The sequence below is a fragment of the Nicotiana tomentosiformis genome, chromosome 4 (assembly GCF_000390325.3).
Source record: "Nicotiana tomentosiformis chromosome 4, ASM39032v3, whole genome shotgun sequence".
Classification (NCBI taxonomy): domain Eukaryota; kingdom Viridiplantae; phylum Streptophyta; class Magnoliopsida; order Solanales; family Solanaceae; genus Nicotiana; species Nicotiana tomentosiformis.
In genome coordinates this window covers 76,342,408-76,367,733 of record NC_090815.1, presented here as the reverse complement: position 1 = coordinate 76,367,733, position 25,326 = coordinate 76,342,408, and the positions used below count along the sequence as shown (strand labels likewise).

Here is a 25,326-nt window from a genome sequence, read left to right as displayed (position 1 = left end):
CCAAACCCCAAAGCTCACCTTGTTTCTTGACAGTTTAAAAAAATTTCGAACAAACGCCACATCAATCATTTTCCCTTTCTTTTTCAAAGTCAAAAAGACTAACTATAAGCATATACTTCACTCTCCCTCCCACATTGTTGGCTCCATACTCCACGGCCACTGGCCACTCCACTTATTACACTACTCCTCTCTTTCACTCTTTCTGTTTATACTATTACTCTTCTCTAAATTCTTCAAAAAATACAAACTTCATAAAACAGACATTACTGTAATGTAAACAATAGATTTTTTCTCTTTCTTTCTAGCATGACTTCGAAAAGTGCAAATGGTTACGCCATTAACAACAACAATAACAACAACAACAACACACAAAGCTCGCCGCCGACATCGCCGAAAAACCGGCAAAGTTCCCGGAGGAGGCTACGCAGGCGAGGAAGCTTCCGTCGGAGGCACTTGCTGCTGGTTGTGCCGCTTCTCTACTTCTCGGGACTGATCAGCTGCGTGCGGCCACTCTTTTCCCTGCTGCAACCACCTGCAGGTGCTGTATATCGTAGCCATGACATTTTTCAGAAGCTTTGGACCGACATTCAAGCTGATAATTCTTCCTCTATTCAGGTAATTTTTCTTTCCTGGTTTAATCTATTACTTTGCTTAGCGGATCTGAAACTGCCTCTTCCACTGAAGAATCTTCGTGTTAAATTTGGAATTCGTGAAAGCCCTATTGAACTTTACTTTCGTGAAAGCAAAGGGAAGAAAAGAAGAGAGAAGAGAATAGTGTTACTTCTAGCCTTTTACCTCGTAAGGGAAAAGAAAAATGAAGAGAAAGTTTTAGTTGAGTGTTAAAAGATCTATTGCTGGTTACTTTCTGCGACGATCCAAAATAGTTGTCCAGTTTTCGCTTGGTCAATAGTTTTAAACTTTGACACGAATTTTGTTAAATGATTTGAAATGAAAATGTAATTTCTTTCTAAACATTATTGTAAATAACCACATTTTTTTTTATCGTGACTAATTAGTTCGCATTTGATGTCAGTTTGAGCACAAAATGGGGAATAATTTGGGACCGGTGGATTATTTAATAGTTTGGTTCGAATGCATATATTGCAGCTATCCTTCATTGCTTTATATACGTAGACATACACACACATCTGTAAAGAAAAAAGCGCACATCTGTAATTATGTATTTTTTTTATAACGTCCTCCGCGTCAACCTGTCTACACCTCAACTAATCTACATATTACTTGCACCTCCTCTGTTTTTTTCCATGTCTCCATCAGCTCCTCTCTGTTCTTGCAGTACTTTGCATAGGAACAGGAGGAATTTTGATTAAATATTGGGTTACTGTAATGATGAATTAGTCCTGTGATTGTGCAAAATCTTGTACATTTTGTTTAATGGTAAGCAAAGTTGTACTAATCACAAGCATTAAGATGGCGCATAGTGTTTACAACTGTAACCTTACAAAAACTCAGTTCCATTTCTAATCAGTGAGAGAACTGAGGAAATCTATGAGCCTATCAACATCATATACATTCTGCATTTTATACCAGTAAGCCAAAAGGGAAATGCTTTCTGCATTTTGGTAATTATTGACCCTCGGTACATGGTGTTTATTGACCTAGAGAAAGCGTATGACAAGGTCCCTAGGATATATTAGGAGATGCTCGGAGGTAAAAGGTGTTCCGGTAGCATACATTCGGGTGATTAAGGACATGTAAGATGGAGCTAAGACTCGGGTTAGGACAGTGGGAGGAGACTCAGAGCATTTTTCGGTGGTTATGGGGTTACACCAAGGATCCGCACTCAGCCCGTTCCTATTTGCACTGGGATGATGATATAGTTCTGATTGATGAGACGCGAGGCCGTGTTGACGAGAGGTTGGAGGTTTGGAGACAGACCCTTGAGTCTAAAGGTTTCAAGTTGAGTAGAACTAAGCTAAGTTGCTCGGACTCGGGTGTCGTTGGAGGTTTGGAGACAGACCCTTAAGTAGGCGTTTGGACATAGAATTGTAAAATTCGAAAAAATGGTGAAATTGTTTTTCAAGTGAAAATGGTATTTGAAATTTAGAGTTGTGTTTGGACATAAATTTCAGTTTGGGTTGTTTTTGAAGTTTTGTGAGTGATTTGAGTGAAAATTTTGAAAAACAGCTTTTTGGAGTTTTTCAAATTTTAAAAAATTTCCAAAATGCATCTTCAAGTGAAAATTGAAAATTTTATGAACAAACGCTGATTTTGGAAAAAAGTGAATTTTTTTTGGAAAAAACTTCCATCAAATTTTATGTCCAAACGGGCTATAAGTCTAAAGGTTTCAAGTTGAGTAGAATTAAACTAAGTTGCTCGGACTCGGGTACGGGCATCCGATACGGGCACGGATCCGAGTTCGGATTCGGCAAAATCTTAATTTTAAGATTTAGGGGTGCGGATCCAGGTATGGATACGGGTGCGGGGATTCAGCTAACAAAATTCAAAACTATAAAAAATAGATCTATAAAGAGTAAAAGAAAGCCATTCAAGGCCTTCCACCAACTCTCCATCTATATCGCTGCTACTGTCTACCAGAAGTCCGAACTTAGAACACGACCCCTTGAATTCTTGTTTTTTCTGGAATACAAAGCAGCAAATATGAGACAAAAGTATTACAATATTGAAGGTATGCCATTTTCTATGTCTTACATCTGTTTTATTTTTAAATTTGAGAAATCAAAATTTCAATTTCCTCCCAAATTTGTCGATGGACTCAGGTGAAAGAATCCGAAGTTAGTTGAACGAATACGGGACGTATCCCGCTCCAACACCCGCTCCCGTCCCGTGTCGCGACGGGTGTGGTACAAAAAATGAACCACACAACTTAGGAACTAAGAGAGAATACTTGGACTCTTGGAGTGCAAGTTCAGCGACGTGACGGGGGAAGCGGACATGGACGTGAGGCTTGATTCACGACTCATCCCCAAGAGAGGAAGTTTCAAGTATCTTGGGTCAGTTATCTAGGGGAATGGGGAGATCGACGAGCATCTCACACATCGTATCGAGGCAGGGCGGATGAAATGAAGATTAGCATCTAGCGTCTTGTGTGACAAAAAGGTGCCACCGGAATTTAAAGGTAAGTTCTATAAAGCGGTGGTTAGACCGACAATGTTGTATGGGGTAGAGTATTGGCCAGTCAAGAATTCCCATATACAGAAGATGAAAGTAGCAGAAATGGGGATGTTGAGATAGATGTGCGGGCACACTAGGTTGGATAAGATTAGGAATGAAGATATTCGAGCGAAGGTGGGAGTAGCTCCCTTGGAAGATAAAATGCGGGAAGCGAGGCTTAGATGGTTCGGACACGTGCAGAGGAGAAGCCTAGATGCCCCGGTTAGGAGGTGCAAGCGGTTGGCCTTAGGGGGTATGAGAAGAGTTAGAGAGCGACCTAAGAAGTATTGGAGAGAGGTGATCAGGCGGGACATGACGCGACTCCAGCTGATTGAGGACATGATCCTTGATTGGAAGATGTGGAGGTCGAGCATTAAGATTGTAGGTTAGTAGGTAGTTGAGCGTTTGTCCACTTTCGTACTGGGTGTAGGGCTAGTCTGTTAGTGTCTTATTTTCGTATGTGGTACGTGTTGTGTTCATATTATTTTTCTGCTCCGGTTTCCTAGTACCTTGCCATTGTTACTAATCACTCATATTGCTTTTTTTGCCTTTTCCATTTATTTTTTTGATTCTTAGATTACTTTTACCATATATTTTTCTGATCCTTAGATCGATGGTACTATCTTTTTGGCCTCTGCTACTGATAATGTTATGTTGTCTCTGTTCATCTTCTTGTGCCGAGGGTCTATCGGAAACAGCCTCTCTACCCCACAGGGTAGGGGTAAGGTTGCATACACACTACCCTCCCAGACCCCACTTGTGAGATCATGGTGGTAATTAGCTGAGATGATCTGTCAATCTTATTGTAGCTGTCTTCTGTCTGGATATACAAAAGGAAGCTAAAAGAGCAAAGACACTGTTCCACTGGAAATTCTGCCTCAACTAAAGGTATCAAAATAACATGTCTTGTTGACTTGTGCTGGATTTTATTCTTCCTTAGAACAGCTCTCTGCATTTTGACTAATTTGTGTGCATTTAACTTTCCACAATCAGACTGGATTTTAGTGAAGTTTTCATTTTCGCGATGAAATGACAAAAATATTATAGGGCGAATTACCAGTATCAGTAAGAAGGTTTTGGTTTTTGAACCACCTTATAAATTCGTACAGAATATTAGCCTGATGGAAATCAAATTTGACCTTCACCAAGTCCAAATGGATGAAACCATGGGATAGAGTAAATTTCTAGGATTGATAATCAATTGTGCATTTACTAGTTTTCATCTGGTCAAAATTATTAAGTTGGTGGGCATTGTAGGAATGCTGATAGTTACATTAAATCAGGAACCTAACAAAATTTATTTCCATTTCAGGTTCTCCTGGAACCAATCTTTACTTAATTGTTGATGCCAATGGTGGCCTCAATCAGCAGCGATCATCGGTATGTAATTTCATGAGTCAATATGCCACTGTATTTCCCAAGTAATTTTCTGCTAACTTTTGTTAAAATTGCAAATTTGTTATACTTAATTTTGTACTTGAGTTTTCTATCTCTTATTTTGCTGGATTTATCAATGTTTTTTTAAATTGTCAGGTCATTACCAAAGTACAATGCTACTGTATTCCTATTTCAAGTTTGATTTTTCATTGTAAATAAACACCAAGTAGTTGTTTTCGGCACCCTAACCTAATTAGAGAAACAGTATAGAAGACAGAAGTCATGGTGATTGCAATTGGCCATTTTGAATAGCTAGATGGACCTATACTACCTTGACATGAATTTGATATGCTTATTCAGTTGCTCAAATGTTGGGTAGATCAGGGGCACTACTGGTTTGTTAGTTAAGTCATGTAGTAGCTCTTATAAGTTTCTAAGCAAGTATCAGGACACGTTTTTTGGTATTTCTTTATTCATTAATGTAAAATGAAAATTTAGCTTAACCACCCTTGTTGATTTTAGTGCAGATATGCAATGCAGTAGTCATTGCTGCGCTATTGAATGCCACACTTCTTATTCCTCGTCTGGAGTTTCACAATGTCTGGAGGGATTCAAGGCAAGTTTTCAGAATAGTACTTTCCGTTCTTGTGAAAATCCTACGAAGTAATGGTTGATAATTACACCTCGTTTTCACCCATTCTTATTTGATCTCAAGATCTCATGCTCTCTGAAATTACACATTTAATGAAATCAAGAACATCCTTTACTAAAAAATGGAAGGATGTGCAAGACAAAGAAATGCAATGTTGTGTTGGATTAAGGAAGCTTTCTATATTTATTTTCTTACTAGTTTTTAAACACGTGCGTTGCACGTGTGTATCCTATGCAAGTAGTACCGAATGAAATGACCTATGCATCACATTAAAACTGAAGTGTAATGAGTAATAGAAAAGTTAAAGAGAAAAAGAACAAACTTAAATTGATGAGCAATCACCTTATTCGAATGACGTATTTGTTGAACGACATATGATTAGATATTGTCTGAATCTGCAAAATTAAACAACTAAATTTAGTTAGGTATGTAAAATGTATTAAGAGTTACATTTTCAAGTTATTAGGTGCAAACATGAAATATATTCGAATCGTATCTAATACTTCCTTATAGACAATGTTCTTGAAGTACCTACTCCAGTAAAAGCAATTGCCCAATTTACATAATAAATAAGAAATATTCATTTTCACGCTTGAAAGAGCAACTATGTACTGACAAAGAGAGTAAATACAAGAACAAAATGATACGATGTAAAGCCAGTGTTATATAAGCTTGCATAAAGTGTAATGTAACAGTTCCCATTTTTATGTGTATCTACTGAGTGCTATGTTTTTCAAAATTCCATAAATTAGCTCATTCCTTATTAACAAAGTAAAATCTTTGTTTCTTTTTTCTTTCTTATATTTCATTTTTTTATGCCAAGAGAGGAGTACTGGGAAAACATAAACATCTATATAGAATTAATCCATCAATAAAATGGGTCAATGAGCGAGAAAGGGATCAATAAGAAAGATAATGATAAAAAATAGTGACGGTAAGTTGCACACCCCATCCTTGGAACATGCTCTTCCCAAGAATTTGAAATTTATTTAGAAAAAGGAAAAAAAGAAGAAAAAAAGAAGAAGAAAAGAAATGTCATGAAACTTCTAATAAAGCTCATTATTTTAAAAAGACCAAATTTCTCAAATTAGCTAGTCGATTAGCTTGATTATAAGAAATCATTTCTCAAAAACTCACCAGCTAGTCAATTTGCTTGATTACGAAAGCTGATACTTCTGCAATTTATTATCCGGCGAAATAATTAATAACATTACAAAGTGATACTAAATAAAAATTAGCATAAACAAAAATATATAGTGTCATGAATACTCATAGGAAATAACAAAAGAAAATGAACATACCTAGTAAATATGCAGCTTTCCAGATCTATTGTTTCTTTAATGGTGAGGGTTATACATTTCCATTTATAAAAGTGATCATTGATCAGAAATGAAACCAAAAGTTCTTCAGCTAACGTTAAACTGTTAAAGCTAGGAGGTGAAACCAAAAGTTCTTCAGCTAACGTTAAACTGTTAAAGCTAGGAGGTGAAGATTCATAGATTGTGATAAATATTCTTTCCAATTAACAGCTCATTGTAGTAATTACTTATCATTTAATAGGGTTCCAATGTAACAACCAACTTAATTTTCTTTTGGCCGAATGATTAATGACCATATTGGTTGAAATAAAGCTGACATACCACAGGGCCGAGAATAATTAGCAGAAGATGAGTAGAGTATTCTAGAAATGATTGATTGTGGTAAATAATCATTTAATGGATTTTATTTGGCTAAAGGCTAATTTGGTCATTCAGTTTTTGAAGGATATATTAGTAAAATAAATTCACCTAAAAGTTTTCACACTTATAATATAGTATGATGATTTAGTTATTTCACATTCTCTACCTTCTCTGTTTCTAACTGAGCACACCATGTGCTGCTACAATGAAATGGGTGTGGGGTAATTGAAGAATATTCCTTTCCATTGGCTTTTATTCTCGTGTTGAAATATTAATTTAAACTTTATTAACCACCAGAATGCATAGTACAGGTTCAGTCACTACGTGCTTCACCTTGGTGCATGTTTTCTCATGTTAAATCACTCTTTTGCTTCGAATAATACCAATAATCGCATTCATTTAACTTCTGTATTCACAAAGATTATTTTGGTGTTTCCCTTTTTGTCACATTGCAGCGGATTTGCTGATATTTATGATGAGGACCATTTCATATCCACCATTAAAGATTATATTACAGTGGTTAAAGAACTGCCAGCAGATCTGATGGAGAAATATGATTCCGATATCAGCAATATTCGGAATTTGCGAGTCCAGGCTTGGGCACCTCCAAGCTATTACCTGGAAGAGGTTTATCCTGTCTTGCTTAAGCGGAGGTATGTAGTTTTATGGTTTCAGTTATCTAAATTTATCACTTGTTGCACTAGTAGAAGACATTCCCAAAAACTTTCTGCCAAATGACCACCGGAAAGCAGCTTACATTTCTGTCTTCTTCTTTAACGTTTGGAAGGAACAAATTTAGTAGGTTTTTCTAATCCAGCATGTCAGCTTAATACTATCAGTATGTTTTTACACGACTCTTTTGCAATCATGTCAGCCAGGGTGAGAAGATACATCATTTTGCATCTCATTCTCAAATTACTAAGATTACATATGCTTATGACGGCTCATTAATATGGGACAAGATTAATGAAATCTGATAGCGTGCATTTTACTACCTATTTAGAAGCCACAAACGAGAGGAGCTTAGGGTCAACATCTCTGCTTGAGCTGTTTGCTTAAAGGCTGTCCAACATGCTTACGGACAAGTGGCAGTTGTGATATTTCAGGATTACTATGTTCTAATTTTATTGTAGACGTGTGCAGAATTTTGCTGAACCAGTGGACTGAACTTTGCATGTTCCACGTCGGTTGCAGCCTTTTTTAGATTGCCACGTGTGTGATCATGTTGGTCCACTTGAGATTTCCGTTTCTCACACAGCTCTCGAGCTTTGCTTTTATTTTGCTTGACTAACCAATGTGTCTTATTGTAGGACTAAAAGTCTAAAATATAAGCTCCAAGGAAAAGCTTCTATAAGTAGTTTCGGTAGTTTAAGCAAATTATAATTTCTTCATTTCTTTTTAGCAAATTATAATTCAAATTAATTTTAAACCTTATGTTATATATATTTTTTAAACTATTCAAAGTGTTATAAAATGATAGCTCTTCCGTAAAAAAAAATGTTAAGTTGAAGAAAAATGTTTTTTTCTATTTAATCCTAAGTTTTAACTATTAATCTTAGAGTCTTGTATCTAGCATGACTCTTTTTCAATTTCTAGTGGATGCTACTTCATTTTCCTAGTAGGAAAGAATGTTAAGAGCTGGCATTGACAGAGAAGAATGTAGTTAGCTATAAATATCACTTTTGTTACTTAAGCAGACCTACATTATCCGTTCACTAGTTACTTTATATGCAGGGTTGTTCATATTTCCCCATTTGCTAATAGATTATCAATGCATCTTCCATCTCATCTTCAATTCCTGAGATGCTTTTCCAATTATGAAGCTTTGAGGTTCTCCTTGGCCATATCGACACTTGCAAAGAAGTTAGTCAAGCGCATGATTGAGAGGAGCTCTAACTCTGGTGGGAATTATATTTCTATCCACCTTCGCTTTGAGGAGGTACAGTCTCTCTTCCTAGTTATGCTTGCAAAGGATTTTCTGGAAGTCCATTGACACTGTTGATCTACAATCTAATGATGCAAACTCCATCTTACATGTGAAGGACATGGTAGCCTTTTCATGTTGTATTTATGATGGAGGAGTGGTTGAAAAGTCAGAAATGGATGTGGTACGTGAGAAGGGATGGGGGAAGAAGTTCAAACAAAAATATCGTGTTATTGCACCTGGTCTCAACCGCATAAATGGAAAATGTCCTATGACCCCTGTAGAGGTTAGAATTTATTTTTATCTGTTTACCTTCAAATACAATTGGGCTTCCTATCTGGAGCAAGAAAATGGATGTATCAGTATTACATTACCTAAGTCACATCCTGATCTAACTGTTATATTTCTCCTCAGGGGAGAAGGTAATTCCTATAGGCTGAATGCAGCTCTTATGTCTTAAGTGCTAAAAGTGAAAATATTGCACCAACGTGCTGTATTTCAGCCTTGAACACCAGCCAATTCTCAATTAGAAATAAATTGTACAATTGAGAAGCTTTCAGAGTAGATCTGGAAGAAATTATTTGTTATACTTGTTAATACTTGGAGCGTCTACTACAAATTGCTACAAGTCAAAATTGCATTTTAGAAACAGACAAATGTTAGAGGCTGGCATTTCATCTTAGTGCACTCTTTTGCTGAATGTATCTTTTAGAATGGCTAGGTCTCTATGAGGCTTGATGGGACACATGCCAATGTTGACCTTCCGAGGAGTCGGGAAATTGTGAATCATTTTTAGTTTCTCTGCTTCAAACACTGTGTGTTTCTTCTCAATGATCTTTCTTGATGAATAGGGGCTGGGGTTAGGATAGATACAGGGAGTAAATGTACCTTTCTCTTATTTTTTTGGTTTTCCTAACTACTCTGGTAATCAAAAGAGGTGAATATATTATTGGTATAACTTGTAGAAGCTTTATGTCTAGCTATCAAACTAAAACCTTATTCTGTTCCTGACAAGCTTTTAGATGGATAGTCCTAGGGCTTGTTCAATCATTCTACCCCTTTTCATAAACTGAGAGACATTACAATAATTGCATATGTTTGACCGTGAATGCTGAGAAATATTTTTTCTAACTATATTCAGTAAAATCATTTTTCACCTTGTGGGGGCTGCTATCTTGCCAGGAATATCATGAAGTGAAGAAGAATAATGAGAGTGCTGCCAATGTTTTCTTTAATGTAGACAAATTTAGAAACAGAAACAAGTAATAATAAGAAATTGCAAAATTACACGTGGCAGCACGTGTATTTCACTGTCTACCAAGAGTTTGGTATCTATGCCACGTCATCACTTAGGGTGGTATTTATTACACTTTAAAATCGTTCAGAGGGGTAATAGGACCCCGTAAAGATAAGGTGTGTCCCTCGAACTTCGAGTATAGTTCAGGGGGTACTTATGCCTTTTCCCATCTATCTATAGAATAGGAGAAGCACATCAATTTCATGATGCCAAGTGTCACAATAAAAATTCAACAAATGTCAAATTTTAGGACAAAATTAGTTAGGTTAGTTAATAATTAGTTACTCTTTTTTAATTTGAATTAAAAGTAATTAAATATCTCTACATTGAAGTTATTTATTTATACATTTTTTTCTTTTTTTATAATAGTTTCCTTCAAAATATATAGATATTAGTAAATTTATGACATATAATAAAAGAACTTCTCTATTTAACTTTTGAATTAATTTAACACCATCCATTTAGAAAAATAATACAATAATATTCTTATTGTAGATAAACACTAAATGAAAAAAATTAAAATATTGTAGAATAAAAACTAATGTATAAAGAGAAGAATAGATATTATGTGATTCTATCCACACTTTAAATTTATTTGATAAAATTAAGTAAATAAATAATACTCGAAAACATTATTGATAAATTTAAATATCGATATAATTTCAGAAAGTCATACAAGATAAAGTCAAGTTAAATTTCAAAAGTAATACAAAATTATATTTATTGTATTATATTAAACTGATTATTTATTAAAATTCATATGTCAATTTAATAATATTAAGTAATTGATAATACCATTAGATAAGCAAGAAACAAAAAAAGAAATAAAATATAAATTTGTGAGAAAATATAAAGTATAAGACTTATAATTAGAATTATGATGAGAAAAGTCATACATATACACGTAATTAAATTTTTAGTAAAATACAAAATGAGAAAAGTAATAAAAAACAATAGAAAAGAATGTACGGAAAAAGAGGGATAAAGATAATTTTATGATATTTATATTTTGAATTAATTAATAAATAAAAGATAAATAAATAACACTCAAGAAAATTATTGATAAATTTAAACAATTGAAATTCTTTGAACAGTATAACATAAGTTTAAAAAATATAAAAATATTTCCAGAGTAAGAAAATATATATCTGTATTATATTAAAAGAGAAGTAGTATCAAAATATTAAGCCAATTGACAAGTTAATAAAAAGTCATATTAGTAAATGTATAGTACTAAGTACTTGCTAATTTAATAATAATAAAGAATAATTGTGGAACAAACAATTTATTTGATTACCATATAATGTGTATCCTTTGATTTTGTTATATTTCTGTACACTATATTAAATAATAAAATAACAACTAATATTTATTAAAATAATATGATTTATTAAATCATAATTTTATAAGATTACTATTTTATCAAATTATCTGCCCATCGCGCGGTTTCTAACACTAGTTTATTTATAATATCAATTTCATTGCTCAAGCTGCAGGTATACAAATTCTTGCATTTAGTACTTCGTTGTAGCCTTCAGTTACTCTTTTGTTTCATATATTTTTCTTTGTCAGGATAGGTCGGGATGATGCTCAGGGGTATGGGATTTGCCAAAGATACTCCAATCTATTTGGCTTCTGGGAAGATTTACCAGGCCGATAGATATCTAGCACCTCTTCGAAAGATGTTTCCTCTCCTACAAACCAAGGAGACTTTGGCAACCAAAGATGAGCTTGCTCCATTTGAGGTATAAGTTGTTGATGAGAAGTCATTTCTTCTAGAAATAGTGTGTGGGACATGGTTGACCACCTCCAGTACCACCATCGAATGCACTAGTATCGGACCAACTCAGTAATGGACATATCCACTGTCTATTTCTGCTCTAACTCTAAGTTCTTGGACAAGTATTTGTTCGAGGGATGTATCTAGTACATAGTAGTTTAAAATTCTTTCCTCTCCTAACTTTTGTTACTTTTTGCATCTTCTTGATGCCAGCAATGAATTCTACTTACTTCATAAAAAAAATATTTCTTCCCACGCTACGATTTTCCAAATTACCACGGCTAAGAAATTGAACTGAATCACAGAGATATAGTGCTCTCTGCACAGCCAATTCAACCAACATTGATTTGCATCTAATGCCAGAAGCACCTCCTAGTGCCAACAAGCTAATGATTTAGCAGAAGTAATAATTTGGCTATTTCTAAAATTTGAGAATTTATTCAGTTTGACATAAAAAGAAACCAGCCAACAGGATTCTAGTGACTGGAACTTTCATCCTGAACCATGCCATAGCCGTGTTGTGTCATTGGAATTTTTTTGGAGTTCTATGTTACTAATTTACTATTTAGCGGAAGCAACTAGCTGATTGTCCAAGCGTATAAACAAGTTCACTTCATTTCATTCCATTTTATGTTTGTTTTATAGGGTTATTCATCAAGACTCGCAGCTGTGGACTACCTAGTATGCTTGTTTAGTGAGGTATTTGTAACCACTCAAGGGGGAAACTTCCCTCATTTTTTGATTGGTCATAGAAGGTACCTTTTTAATGGACACGCCAAGACTATCAAACCTGATAAAATCAAGCTTGTATCTTTATTGCAGAACACAAGTATAAGGTCAGATCCTTTTCCTATAGCTGTCTTCTATTTTCTTTTCTTTCTGCTTCTTGTATAACTGAAAGTACAATCCAGATTTTGTTCCTGCATTATACACTGATAGGTATAATAAGATTTGACCACGAAAAGCATCAGTTGCTGACACTACATGATCCCAAAGTTAGAATTACATGCATTTTTATGCATATGAGTCAACTTATTTGCTCATAGATCATGATATTATCTAATGGCAAAAAAATTGAATACTGCAGGTTAAAAAAAAAAAGATTAAGTTTTTTATTTAACTTCCTAATTCTGTTGCCATTATAGGAATTAAAGTAAGATGTGATCATTTACCTGAATCAGGAAGGATTTGTGCCTCCTTTGAACCAGAACAGTTGAAATGCAAAATGAATGGTGAGCTCAAATGTGCATAGTAACAAACTAAAGGGCATGAAATGGAATGAACTACCCCTAAAAAGTTGATCATTTCAGAATGTTTCCGAGGCTAAATCTAACCTGATTTTGAAACACGAGGAACAAGTTCTAGTATGAGTCGATCCGAATACATTCTAGGTTGACTCTCACCAATCTAGTATCATCTCTAAGTTCATCTCATCTTTACTCATCCCACTTCTCTTCAATTTCCAGGCAACTTTATCATAATTGTCCAGAGCATAACATCATTTCTTTTCTTCTTTTTGTTTTCTTTTTTCATAATTGTTATTTTTTCTTGTACTGCTAAACAGCTGGATTGAATTCAAGGGTCAAATGGGATCAATGCTGGCCGAAAGTGACAGGAAGGGCATAATGGTACCTAGAGTTAAGAAGTCCACCAGAAAAGGTTCTATCTATTCGAATCCTTTACCTGAATGCAGGTGCCTTTGGGAGTCAAAAAGAGCTACCAACCGAAGCAATTCGTACCTCATGGTAGCTCGCTGAGAATCGTCCCTGGTTCTAAGTTTCCTCTGATTTTGAGCAGTCTAAGTTGATCAACTAATCTGGGATCCTTTTGCAAGCACCATTTACTCTTCTATTTTGGTTGTTATTTGCGTAATGATAACAAAGTCTCCACGTGCTGCCATGCTATCCATGGAAATCAGTATACTTCCAGCTTATCATATTGGGGTATACCAGTTTATGTGCCAATAGAATGTGGTAGAAAAGATCTGAGGCTCTAAGTCCAATACTGATTACAGGAACCAAAGATTGTTACAGCATCTCAGTCGAGATCATGAGAATTTATTTTCCAGTTTTTCCTTAGCCATCATCTATCTGGAGTTGATACATCAGTTTCTCAGATCCTAAAGGATTCAGTTATTCTTTTTTATAGTGTAGATTCTTGGTTCTTTCTCTCTTCTTCTTTGGTTTTGTTACTGCCTTCACATTGCTTTTGGAAGTTTGTACTCCTCATACTCTACCTATTATATGCTATAAGTTTTAGTGAATTGAATTTCACGATTTATTGTGCCAATTGTTTTTACCTTAGCAAGTGTATTGAGGTTTTTTGCAGTTTATATAATATTGGACAAATATGAACTTAAATGGAACGGCATGGAGAGTGAGGATTCATATAGTTGACTCCAACTTGCTTGGGTATTTTTCGTCAAGGTAAGAGAGCCGAGAAGGAGGTTTAAACTTCATAGTGGTTATGTAAGGGGAAAACAGAAGGGGGTATATTAAGAATCCATGACTCCAGCCCCTTTCCATCCACTCATTGTAGCTTAATAATGAAGATGGAGACCTCAAAAATGATAGATCTTTACTCCTCTTTATTTAATCTTTTAGATGAACAGAAAGTTACATGACCTCTTCTTTTCCATCCTATTAAAATATTTAAATGGGGTATGTTTATTGCAAAATTAACTCAGTTATCTTTTTATGCATTAAAATTATGATTGTTTTTACGCGGTATAGCTATATCATTTTTATGTGATGATTACAGTGTTAGTTCCAATTTCATGTATATCTAAAATTTCAGCTTCGAAAGATATATATTTAGTGGTATAACGTAAACCATATAGTTTACATGCGACTTATGTAGTTTGGTGCAGAACATAGGTTCTTTGTTATTTGTATTATCTACTTTAGTTTATGTATGGGCTTAAAGATATTGAGTTATGAACACACTGCGACGGTGGCTTTAATTTTGTTTTGTTCAGAACGGATATTATATTTAGGGGTACTGAAATAGTTACTGAACTGGACATTGTTGGATAAAATTGTCACGTCTGCTTTTATGATGTTGAGTTACTGAAACTGTTCCATGAGAAAATGAGTACTACAAGTCATAAAGTGAATATGTGTTGCGTGGATAATCGCACATGGAATCCAACATGTACATGCTAGAATTGTGTCCCACAGCTTCTTCATTGCTTTGTTATGGCAGTCACAGCTCTAGTACAGTAACAGTCTGAATTAATCCAACTTTGCTCAAATATGCTGAAGAATACCTCCCAATGTTACCAAACGGAGCTGTAGAGCAGAAAAAAATGTGGTTACTGTTCTCTCCTCCTCCACTTGACATAAGGAACGGGGCAAAGTCCAAGACGGGAAATCAATGAGGACTTTTTTGTATATATACTAAATTATAAAGTTATTTACCCTAAATATCTAAAGTTTGCTATTTACCAAAGTTGACTGGATTTTTTCTACAAATTATATACATTCGTAATTATGATAGCATTTGTCTCTCATCTCTTCTATCTTCCTTTCTCTCTCCTCTCACCTCCATCCTAATCCCTATTAATTTCGCCTAAAACCCCACACTTAAACTCTTGTTATGTTTTTACACAATTTTTCTATAATTTCGCCTAAGTTTTCTCTACCGATCATGAGCGCTCTGAGTGTCGTAACTCTCTCCTGAGTAATTACCACAATTTACTAGACATATTCTTCCGAATTACGCTAGCTGGCATTAAGTACGGCTCACTCGGATCGCACCAAGGTTTCGTTATCCCTAATCCCACCTTTAAACCCTTCGTATTGATCTCTCATATACGTTAGGAGTGATGTTGTTCAACAACTACCTAAATATGCACTCTCTCTCGAGTAATACACACTAAATAGGCACAGTCGATTGAGAGCTCTTCAACCAACCACAATAATAACGTAGTTGAACAAGTAGAGAAATCCAACGGCTCAATTATATAAAAACATAACAAGAATTTATCCTACAAAAGGTTCTATCAAAACTCTAAATAACAAATTAGCCATTCATAATAGTATGCAAAACTACAATACTAGAATTCATAACCAATAAAAAAAAAAAAGAAGGAAAAATATAGATGAATAAATTATTGTCTTGTTCTTGCTAGTGGAATATAAAGTAAAGTAGTGCTTAAAGAAATAGGAAATATTTTTGGGGTGTGATCTTGTTTGTGAAATTGAAGTGGATTGAAGAATTTGTGCTTAAAGTTATTATGTAACGTATTAAAGTGCTTGGGAGGATAAACCACTAATCCAAAATATATCTTACCCTTCCCTTAGCCCACGTTATAACCATGAAAAAGTCTTAACTGATTAGACTTCTCTCTATGATGTTGGGTGTTCAAGCCATGAGTACATTGTGAAATTGAGTTAGTTTTTGAGGCTAGGATGGATATGAGCATGTTGTCTTTGTTTGCATATTTTTGAAGTATGGCATAAGAAAAGGGAAGTGTATGTGATTGCATATGCTAAGGTTTAATTATTACTATTTGTTGCTATCAACTATGGTCATTGGTGTAGTGTGCCTCAATTGTGTAAAACTCAAGGATAGTGTGAATTGTTAGTTGACTCGAGAACGAGCAACTTTTAAGTGTGGGGTAGTGATATTTGGCTATAATTCCATATTTTTAGTGCATTACTTACCTTACATTTTGGGGTTTTAATGCTAAACTATACTATATTTGTGCTTAATTGATTTATTTTATGTATAGGTATGTAAAAGACGAAATTGAAAGTAAAGTAGAGATTTTATGTGTATTTTATACATTACAAGAATGATTCATGATCATTTATTTATTGAAAATATTATAATGATATTATGGAGCAATGATTCGAGAGACAAATACAAAATAACAAATTGAAAAAGAAGAGAAAACGTGAATGGGAAAGTAGGCAGAAGAAATCAAAATTCAAAATGAAGCAATGAAGCAGGCGACGCGAGCCACTATGCTCGCGTTTGGGCGCGCGACGCGAGGGTTTCAGCGAGAGATTACTCGCGTTTTGCTTCGGGACGCGTGGTCTGTCGCGAGAGTGTTCCGGGTTTCAGACTTATTTTATTTCCTATTTGATTTTGAACTTAGTTATTTCGCCTAGGTCTTTACCCTACACATATAAATAGTCATTAAACATTATTTTTAAGGGAGACGGAGAGGGAGACCGGGATTAGACCGGGGATTTGTCTTAAGGAGTCAAGAACACACTAGAAACAAGGCGGGAAATTCTTCTACGAGTTTTTCACTTCCTTCTTCCTATTTCCATTATTGGTTATGAATTCTAGTATTGTAGTTTTGCATACTATTATGAATGGCTAATTTGTTATCTAGAGTTTTGATAGAACCTTTTGTAGGATAAATTCTTGTTATGTTTTTATATAATTGAGCCGTTGGATTTCTCTACTTGTTCAACTACGTTATTATTGTGGTTGGTTGAAGAGCTCTCAATCGACTGTGCCTATTTAGTGTGTATTACTCGAGAGAGAGTGCATATTTAGATAGTTGTTGAACAACATCACTCCTAACGTATATGAGGGATATATACGAAGGGTTTAAAGGTAGGATTAGGGATAATGAAACCTTGGTGCGATCCAAGTGAGCCGTACTTAATGCCAGCTAGCGTAATTCGGGAGAATATGTATAGTAAATTGTAGTAATTACTCGGGAGAGAGTTACGACACTCAGAGCGCTCGTGATCGGTAGAGAAAACTTAGGCGAAATTATAGAATGCATAGCGGGAAGGATTCCGACAATTGATGTAGTGTGCCTCAATTGTGTAAAACTCAAGGATAGTGTGAATTGTTAGTTGACTCGAGGACGAGCAATATTTAAGTGTGGGATAATGATGTTTAGCTATAATTTCATTTTTTTTAGTGCATTACTTACCTTACATTTTGGGGTTTTAATGCTAAACTATACTATATTTGTGCTTAATTGAGTTATTTTATGTGTAGGTACGTTGAAGACGAAATTGGGAGTATAGTATAGATTTTATGTGTATTTTATATACTACAAGAATGATTCATGATCATTTATTGATTGAAAATATTATACTGATATTATGGAGCAATGATTGGAGAGACAAATACAAAATAACAAATTGAAAAAGAAGAGAAAACGTGAATGGGAAAGTAGGCAGAAGAAATCCAAATTCAAAACGAAGTAATCAAGCAGGCGACGCGAGCCACTATGCTCGCGTTTGGGCGCGCGACACGAGGGTTTCAGCGAGAGGTTCCGCGCGTTTTGCCTCGCGACGCTTAGTCTGTCGCGCGGGTGTTCCGGGTTTCAGGCCTATTTTACCTCCTATTTGGTTTTGGACTTAGTAATTTCGTCTAGGTCTTTACCCTACACATATAAATAGTCATTAAACACCATTTTTAAGGGAGACGGAGAGGGAGACCGGGATTAGATCGGGGATTTGTCCTAAGGAGTCAAGAACACACTAGGAGCAAGGCGAAAAATTCTTCTACAAGTTTTTCACTTCCTTTTTCCTATTTTCATTATTGGTTATGAATTCTAGTATTGTAGTTTTGCATTCTATTATGAATAGCTAATTTGTTATCTAGAGTTTTGATAAAACCTTTTGTAGGATAAATTCTTGTTATGTTTTTATATAATTGAGCCGTTGGATTTCTCTACTTGTTCAACTACGTTATTATTATGATTGGTTGAAGAACTCTCAATCGACTGTGCCTATTTAGTGTGTATTACTCGAAAGAGAGTGCATATTTAGGTAGTTGTTGAACAACATCACTCCTAACGTATATGAGGGATCAATACGAAGGGTTCAAAGTTGGGATTAGGGATAACAAAACCTTGGTGCGATCCGAGTGAGCCGCACTTAATGCCAGCTAGCATAATTCGAGAGAATATGTCTAGTAAATTGTGGTAATTATTCGGGAAAGAGTTATGACACTCAGAGCGCTCATGATCGGCAGAGAAAACTTAGGCGAAGATATAGAAGGCATAGCGGGAAGGATTCCGACAATTGGTGTAGTGTGCCTCAATTGTGTAAAACACAAGGATAGTGTGAATTGTTAGTTGACTCGAGGACGAGCAACGTTTAAGTGTGGGGTAGTGATGTTTGGCTATAATTCCATATTTTTTGTGCATTACTTACCTTACATTTTGGGGTTTTAATGCTAAACTATACTATATTTGTGCTTAATTGAGTTATTTAATATATAGGTACGTAGAAGACGAAATTGAGAGTAAAGTAGAGATTTTATGTGTATTTTATACACTACAAGAATGATTCATGATCATTTATTGATTGAAAATATTATAATGATATTATGGAGCAATGATTCGAGAGACAAATACAAAATAACAAATAGAAAAAGAAGAGAAAACGTGAATGGGAAAGTAGGCAGAAGAAATCAAAATTCAAAATGAAGCAATGAAGCAGCCGACGCGAGCCACTATACTCGCGTTTGGGCGCGCGACGCGAGGGTTTCAGTGAGAGGTTCCGCGCGTTTTGCTTCGCAACGCGCGGTCTGTCGCGAGGGTGTTACGGGTTTCAGACCTATTTTGTTTCCTATTTGATTTTCGACTTAGTTATTTTGTCTAGGTCTTTACCCTACACATATAAATAGTCATTAAACACCATTTTAAAGGGAGACAGAGAGGGAGACTTGGATTAGACCGGAGATTTGTCCTAAGGAGTCAAGAACACACTAGGAACAAGGCGAGAAATTCTTCTACGAGTTTTTCACTTCCTTCTTCCTATTTCCGTTATTGGTTATGAATTCTAGTATTGTAGTTTTGCATACTATTATGAATAGCTAATTTGTTATCTAGAGTTTTGATAGAACCTTTTGTAGGATAAATTCTTGTTATGTTTTTACATAATTAAGCAGTTGGATTTCTCTACTTGTTCAACTACGTTATTATTGTGGTTGGTTGAAGAGCTCTCAATAGACTGTGCCTATTTAGTGTGTATCACTCGAGAGAGAGTGCATATATAGGTAGTAGTTGAACAACCTCACTCCTAACGTATATGAGGGATCAATACGAAGGGTTTAAAGGTGGAATTAGGGATAACGAAACCTTGGTGCGATCCGAGTGAGCCGTACTTAATGCCAGCTAGCGTAATTCGGGAGAATATGTCTACAAAATTGTGGTAATTACTCGGGAGAGAGTTACGACACTCAGAGCGCTCATGATCGGCAGAGAAAATATAGGCAAAATTGTAGAAGGCATAGCGGGAGGATTCCGACAATTGGTGTAGTGTGCCTAAATTGTGTAAAACTCAAGGATAGTGTGAATTGTTAGTTAACTCGAGGACGAGCAATATTTAATTGTGGGGTAGTGATGTTTGGCTATAATTTCATATTTTTAGTGCATTACTTACCTTATATTTTGGGGTTTTAATGCTAAACTATACTATATTAGTGCTTAATTGAGTTATTTTATGTGTAGGTACGTTGAAGACGAAATTTGAAGTAAAGTAGAGATTTTATGTGTATTTTATACACTACAAGAATAATTCACGATCATTTATTGAATGAAAATATTATACTGATATTATGGAGCAATGATTGGAGAGACAAATACAAAATAACAAATTGAAAAAGAAGAGAAATCGTGAATGGGAAAGTAGGCAGAAGAAATCAAAATTCAAAACGAAGTAATGAAGCAGGCGACGCGAGCCACTATGCTCGCGTTTGGGCGCGCGACACGAGGGTTTCAGCGAGAGGTTCCGCGCGTTTTGCCTCGCGACGCGCGGTCTGTCGCGCGGGTGTTCCGGGTTTCAGGCCTATTTTACCTCCTATTTGGTTTTGGACTTAGTAATTTCGTCTAGGTCTTTACCCTACACATATAAATAGTCATTAAACACCATTTTTAAGGGAGACGGAGAGGGAGACCGGGATTAGACCGGAGATTTGTCCTAAGGAGTCAAGAACACACTAGGAGCAAGGCGGGAAATTCTTCTATGAGTTTTTCACTTCCTTCTTCCTATTTTCATTGTTGGTTATGAATTCTAGTATTGTAGTTTTGCATACTATTATGAATAGCTAATTTGTTATCTACAGTTTTGATAGTACCTTTTGTAGGATAAATTCTTGTTATGTTTTTATATAATTGAGCCGTTGGATTTCTCTACTTGTTCAACTACGTTATTATTGTGGTTGGTTGAAGAGCTCTCAATCGACTGTGCCTATTTAGTGTGTATTACTCGAGAGAGAGTGCATATTTAGGTAGTTGTTGAACAACATTACTCCTAACGTATATGAGGGATATATACGAAGGGTTTAAAGGTGGGATAAGGGATAACGAAACCTTGGTGCGATCCGAGTGAGCCGTACTTAATGCCAGCTAGCATAATTCGGGAGAATATGTATAGTAAATTATCGTAATTACTCGGAAGAGAGTTACGACACTCAGAGCGCTCATGATCGGAAGAGAAAACTTAGGCGAAATTATAGAAGGCATAGCGGGAAGGATTCCGACAATTGGTGTAGTGTGCCTCAATTGTGTAAAACTCAAGGATAGTGTGAATTGTTAGTTAACTCGAGGACGAGCAATATTTAAGTGTGGGGTAGTGATGTTTTGATATAATTCCATATTTTTAGTTCATTACTTATCTTACATTTTGGGGTTTTAATGCTAAACTATACTATATTTGTGCTTAATTGAGTTATTTTATGTGTAGGTACGTTGAAGATAAAATTGAGAGTAAAGTAGAGATTTTATGTGTATTTTATACATTACAAGAATAATTCATGATCATTTGTTGATTGGAAATATTATAATGATATTATGGAGCAAGGATTGGAGAGACAAATACAAAATAACAAATTGAAAAAGAAGAGAAAATGTGAATGAGAAAGTAGGCAGAAAAAATCAAAATTCAAAACGAAGCAATGAAGCAGGCGACGCGAGCCACTATGCTCGCGTTTGGGCACGCGACGCGAGGGTTTCAGCGAGAGGTTCCGCGCGTTTTGCCTCGTGACGCGCAGTCTGTCGCGAGGGTGTTCCGTGTTTCAGGCCTATTTTGTCTCCTATTTGGATTTGGACTTAGTAATTTCGTCTAGGTCTTTACCCTACACATATAAATAGTCATTAAACACCATTTTTAAGGGAGACGGAGAGGGAGACCGGGATTAGACCGGGGATTTGTCCTAAGGAGTCAAGAACACACTAGGAGCACGGCGGGAAATTCTTCAACGAGTTTTTTACTTCCTTCTTCCTATTTTCATTATTGGTTATGAATTCTAGTATTGTAGTTTTGCATACTATTATGAATAGCTAATTTGTTATCTAGAGTTTTGATAGAATCTTTTGTAGGATAAATTCTTGTTATGTTTTTATATAATTGAGCCGTTGGATTTCTCTACTTGTTCAACTACGTTATTATTGTGGTTAGTTGAAGAGCTCTCAATCGACTATGCCTATTTAGTGTGTATTACTCGAGAGAGAATGCATATTTAGGTAGTTGTTGAACAATATCACTCCTAACTATATGAGGGATATATACGAAGGATTTAAAGGTGGGATTAGGGATAACGAAACCTTGGTGCGATCTGAGTGAGTCGTACTTAATGCCAGCTAGCGTAATTCGGGAGAATATATCTAGTAAATTGTGGTAATTACTCGGGAGAGAGTTACGACACTCAGAGCGCTCATGATCGGTAGAGAAAACTTAGGCGAAATTATAGAAGGCATAGCGGGAAGGATTCCGACAATTGGTGTAGTGTGCCTCAATTGTGTAAAACTCAAGGATAGTGTGAATTGTTAGTTGACTCGAGGACGAGCAACGTTTAAGTGTGGGGTAATGATGTTTGGCTATAATTCCGTATTTTTAGTGCATTACTTACCTTACATTTTGGGGTTTTAATGCTAAACTATACTATATTTGTGCTTAATTGAGTTATTTTATGTGTAGGTACGTTGAAGACGAAATTGAAAGTAAAGTAGAGATTTTATGTGTATTTTATACACTATAAGAATGATTCATGATTATTTATTGATTGGAAATATTATAATGATATTATGGAGCAATGATTCGAGAGACAAATACAAAATAACAAATTGAAAAAGAAGAGAAAACGTGAATGGGAAAGTAGGAAGAAGAAATCAAAATTCAAAATGAAGCAATGAAGCAGGCGATGCGAGCCACTATGCTCGCGTTTGGGCGCGCGACGCGAGGGTTTCAGCGAGAGATTCTGCGCGTTTTGCCTCGCGACGCGCGGTCTGTCGTGAGGGTGTTCCGGGTTTCAGGCCTATTTTTTCTCCTATTTGGTTTTGGACTTAGTTATTTCGTCTAGGTCTTTACCCTACACATATAAATAATAATTAAGCATCATTTTTAAGGGAGATGGAGAGGGAGACTGGGATTAGACCGGAAATTTGACCTAAGGAGGCAAGAACACACTAGGAGCAAGGCGGGAAATTCTTCTACGAATTTTTCACTTCCTTCTTCCTATTTCCATTATTGGTTATGAATTCTAGTATTGTAGTTTTGTATACTATTATGAATATTTCAACGTACCTACACATAAAATAACTCAATTAAGCACTAATATAATATAGTTTAGCATTAAAACCCAAAATGTAAGGTAAGTCATGCCCTAAAAATATGAAATTATAGCCAAACATCACCTATCGCCACCGAAAATCAGCCAGTTACAGCTCTGAATCAAACCCCAACACTTAATTTGTATATATAGTTAGCAGCTAGTGTTCTTCTTCGCAGAAAATGACTTCGGAATTTCGAACCCAAGCCTAGCAAATCAGATTCAATCGCCTCCAACCTTCAGATTCAGCTTCGTATTAGTGTTTCGAACAAGTATCTATATTATCCTGTTAATTTCTCACACAAAATTCAGGTCTCGGACGAAATTTGATTTTCTCGAAGTGCGACAATTTCGATTTGGTGGAACACGAATCAGCGCAAATGAATCGATTTGGATTTTATTCTCTTTTCTTTCTTTAACAAATCGAGCAAGAAAAGAAAAATATATGATACATCAACATACAAATTAAATAAAAATTTCGTATAAATTTAATACAAAGTTGATACATCCACAACAACATACAAATTAAAAACAAATCGCATACATAATTATACAATATACAACTTATTCACAACTTTCATACATCATTCTTACAAGTTAAATACAACTATAACATCATAAAACTTAAATAAAAAATTTTATATAAATTTTATACAATATGTCGTTTGTATTTATTTTGTATATGGTTTATATATATTTTATTTGTCTTCTTCCTCTTTAATTTTCAATCTGAAATTTCAACCAAAACTAATTATAATCTTCACCTATCCTCTCATCTCTCCCCTTTCCTCTGTAGCCTCCCTTAGCTTTTATACCATTAATCCCTCTTCCGTTGCCGGCTTAAGCTATGGTTATGGGAGGTTTTAGACTGATTTTTATGGATTCTGCTGTTGTTTTTTCAAATGTTTTTAATGGTTATTTAAGGATAGTGTTAGGTGGTTTTGCTGGATTAATGGAGAAAGAAGGTCTTCTATGGAGCTTTTCACGGTGGTCGAGGTTGTTCATGGCTTTACAGCTGAACTCCGACATAGAAGGGAAAAGTAAACTAATGAGCATCCTATGATGCCATAGCAAATGAAAGTGGACCAGCTAATTCTTAATCTTATCGAACAAAGCAAACATCTTTGCAAGTCAAACATCTTAATATAACTCCACACCCTTTCATTGCTCTCTAACTTGGTTAGAAAGATACTTGCACAGGGACACACTTGAGAACTAAAACAACGGATGCAACCACATTTGATTGGTCAAATCCATTCCTTTGAAATTAAGAAATAAGAATCTTACAGATTCTGAAAAAATAGTGTGTAAAGTTTCTGACCTCTGCAGAGGACACAGTCTTGCCATACTTCAAATGTTTCTTACCTTTTTGGTGTAATTTGAAACTTTTAAACTCGCTAAGAAGCAATGGAAAAATTAAGAACACGAATGAAACTAATCATTTCAATATGATGCTAGCAAAACAGAAACTTTTCCAGCCATAAACAAATTAGCAATCTTAAATTGATTACCTTAGCACAAAAGGAATAAGGCTTACACTTTGCAAGCTAATCACTTCTATAGGAAATGGTTAGGGAAAATGACACTGTATAGCCGCTCTCAAAATAATAGCCGAAAAAAATATATTTTTTGTATATATATACATTCTTTATGTTATATATAAAAATTATATAAATTTTATGGATTTTTTCGGCTATTGAATGTAAATAGTTTATGGCGCGAGCTAAAAGTGATATATATATACACGCAAGTGAATGAAGAAAAGCAACTGTTTCATATTGGCCAGGCTTAATAGTATATTTACTAACTTCAAATTCGAACGTTAAAAACAAAATCATATTTTCCTTCACAAATAAATGAGTTGATGTCAAAATGTTAGGAAGGTTTATTATGTGAAATTTTACCTTGCATTTCTGCAAAAGTTATATTTACGGCTTGCACTCGTGG

At 35.3% G+C, this 25,326-nt stretch overlaps 1 protein-coding gene and 1 long non-coding RNA gene across 2 annotated transcripts; one reads left to right on the top strand and one right to left on the bottom strand.

The window, feature by feature from the left end:
* Positions 1 to 220: 220 nt before the first annotated feature.
* On the bottom strand, positions 221 to 6,794 carry LOC104094960 (uncharacterized). The gene is made up of 4 exons (XR_011415470.1): positions 6,466 to 6,794; positions 6,302 to 6,339; positions 5,507 to 5,559; positions 221 to 541 (listed from the first exon to the last, which is right to left on the bottom strand). It is a non-coding gene; the product is annotated as an uncharacterized lncRNA (long non-coding RNA).
* On the top strand, positions 307 to 14,133 carry LOC104094967 (O-fucosyltransferase 10-like). Its single transcript, XM_009600992.4, has 10 exons — positions 307 to 615; positions 3,945 to 4,023; positions 4,448 to 4,515; positions 5,040 to 5,128; positions 7,299 to 7,496; positions 8,578 to 8,782; positions 8,886 to 9,053; positions 11,642 to 11,809; positions 12,490 to 12,680; positions 13,409 to 14,133. The coding sequence occupies exons 1-10, from the start codon at positions 307 to 309 to the stop codon at positions 13,599 to 13,601; spliced, it is 1,668 nt and encodes a 555-aa protein (XP_009599287.1). The 3' UTR covers positions 13,602 to 14,133.
* The last annotated feature ends 11,193 nt before the right edge of the window (positions 14,134 to 25,326 follow it).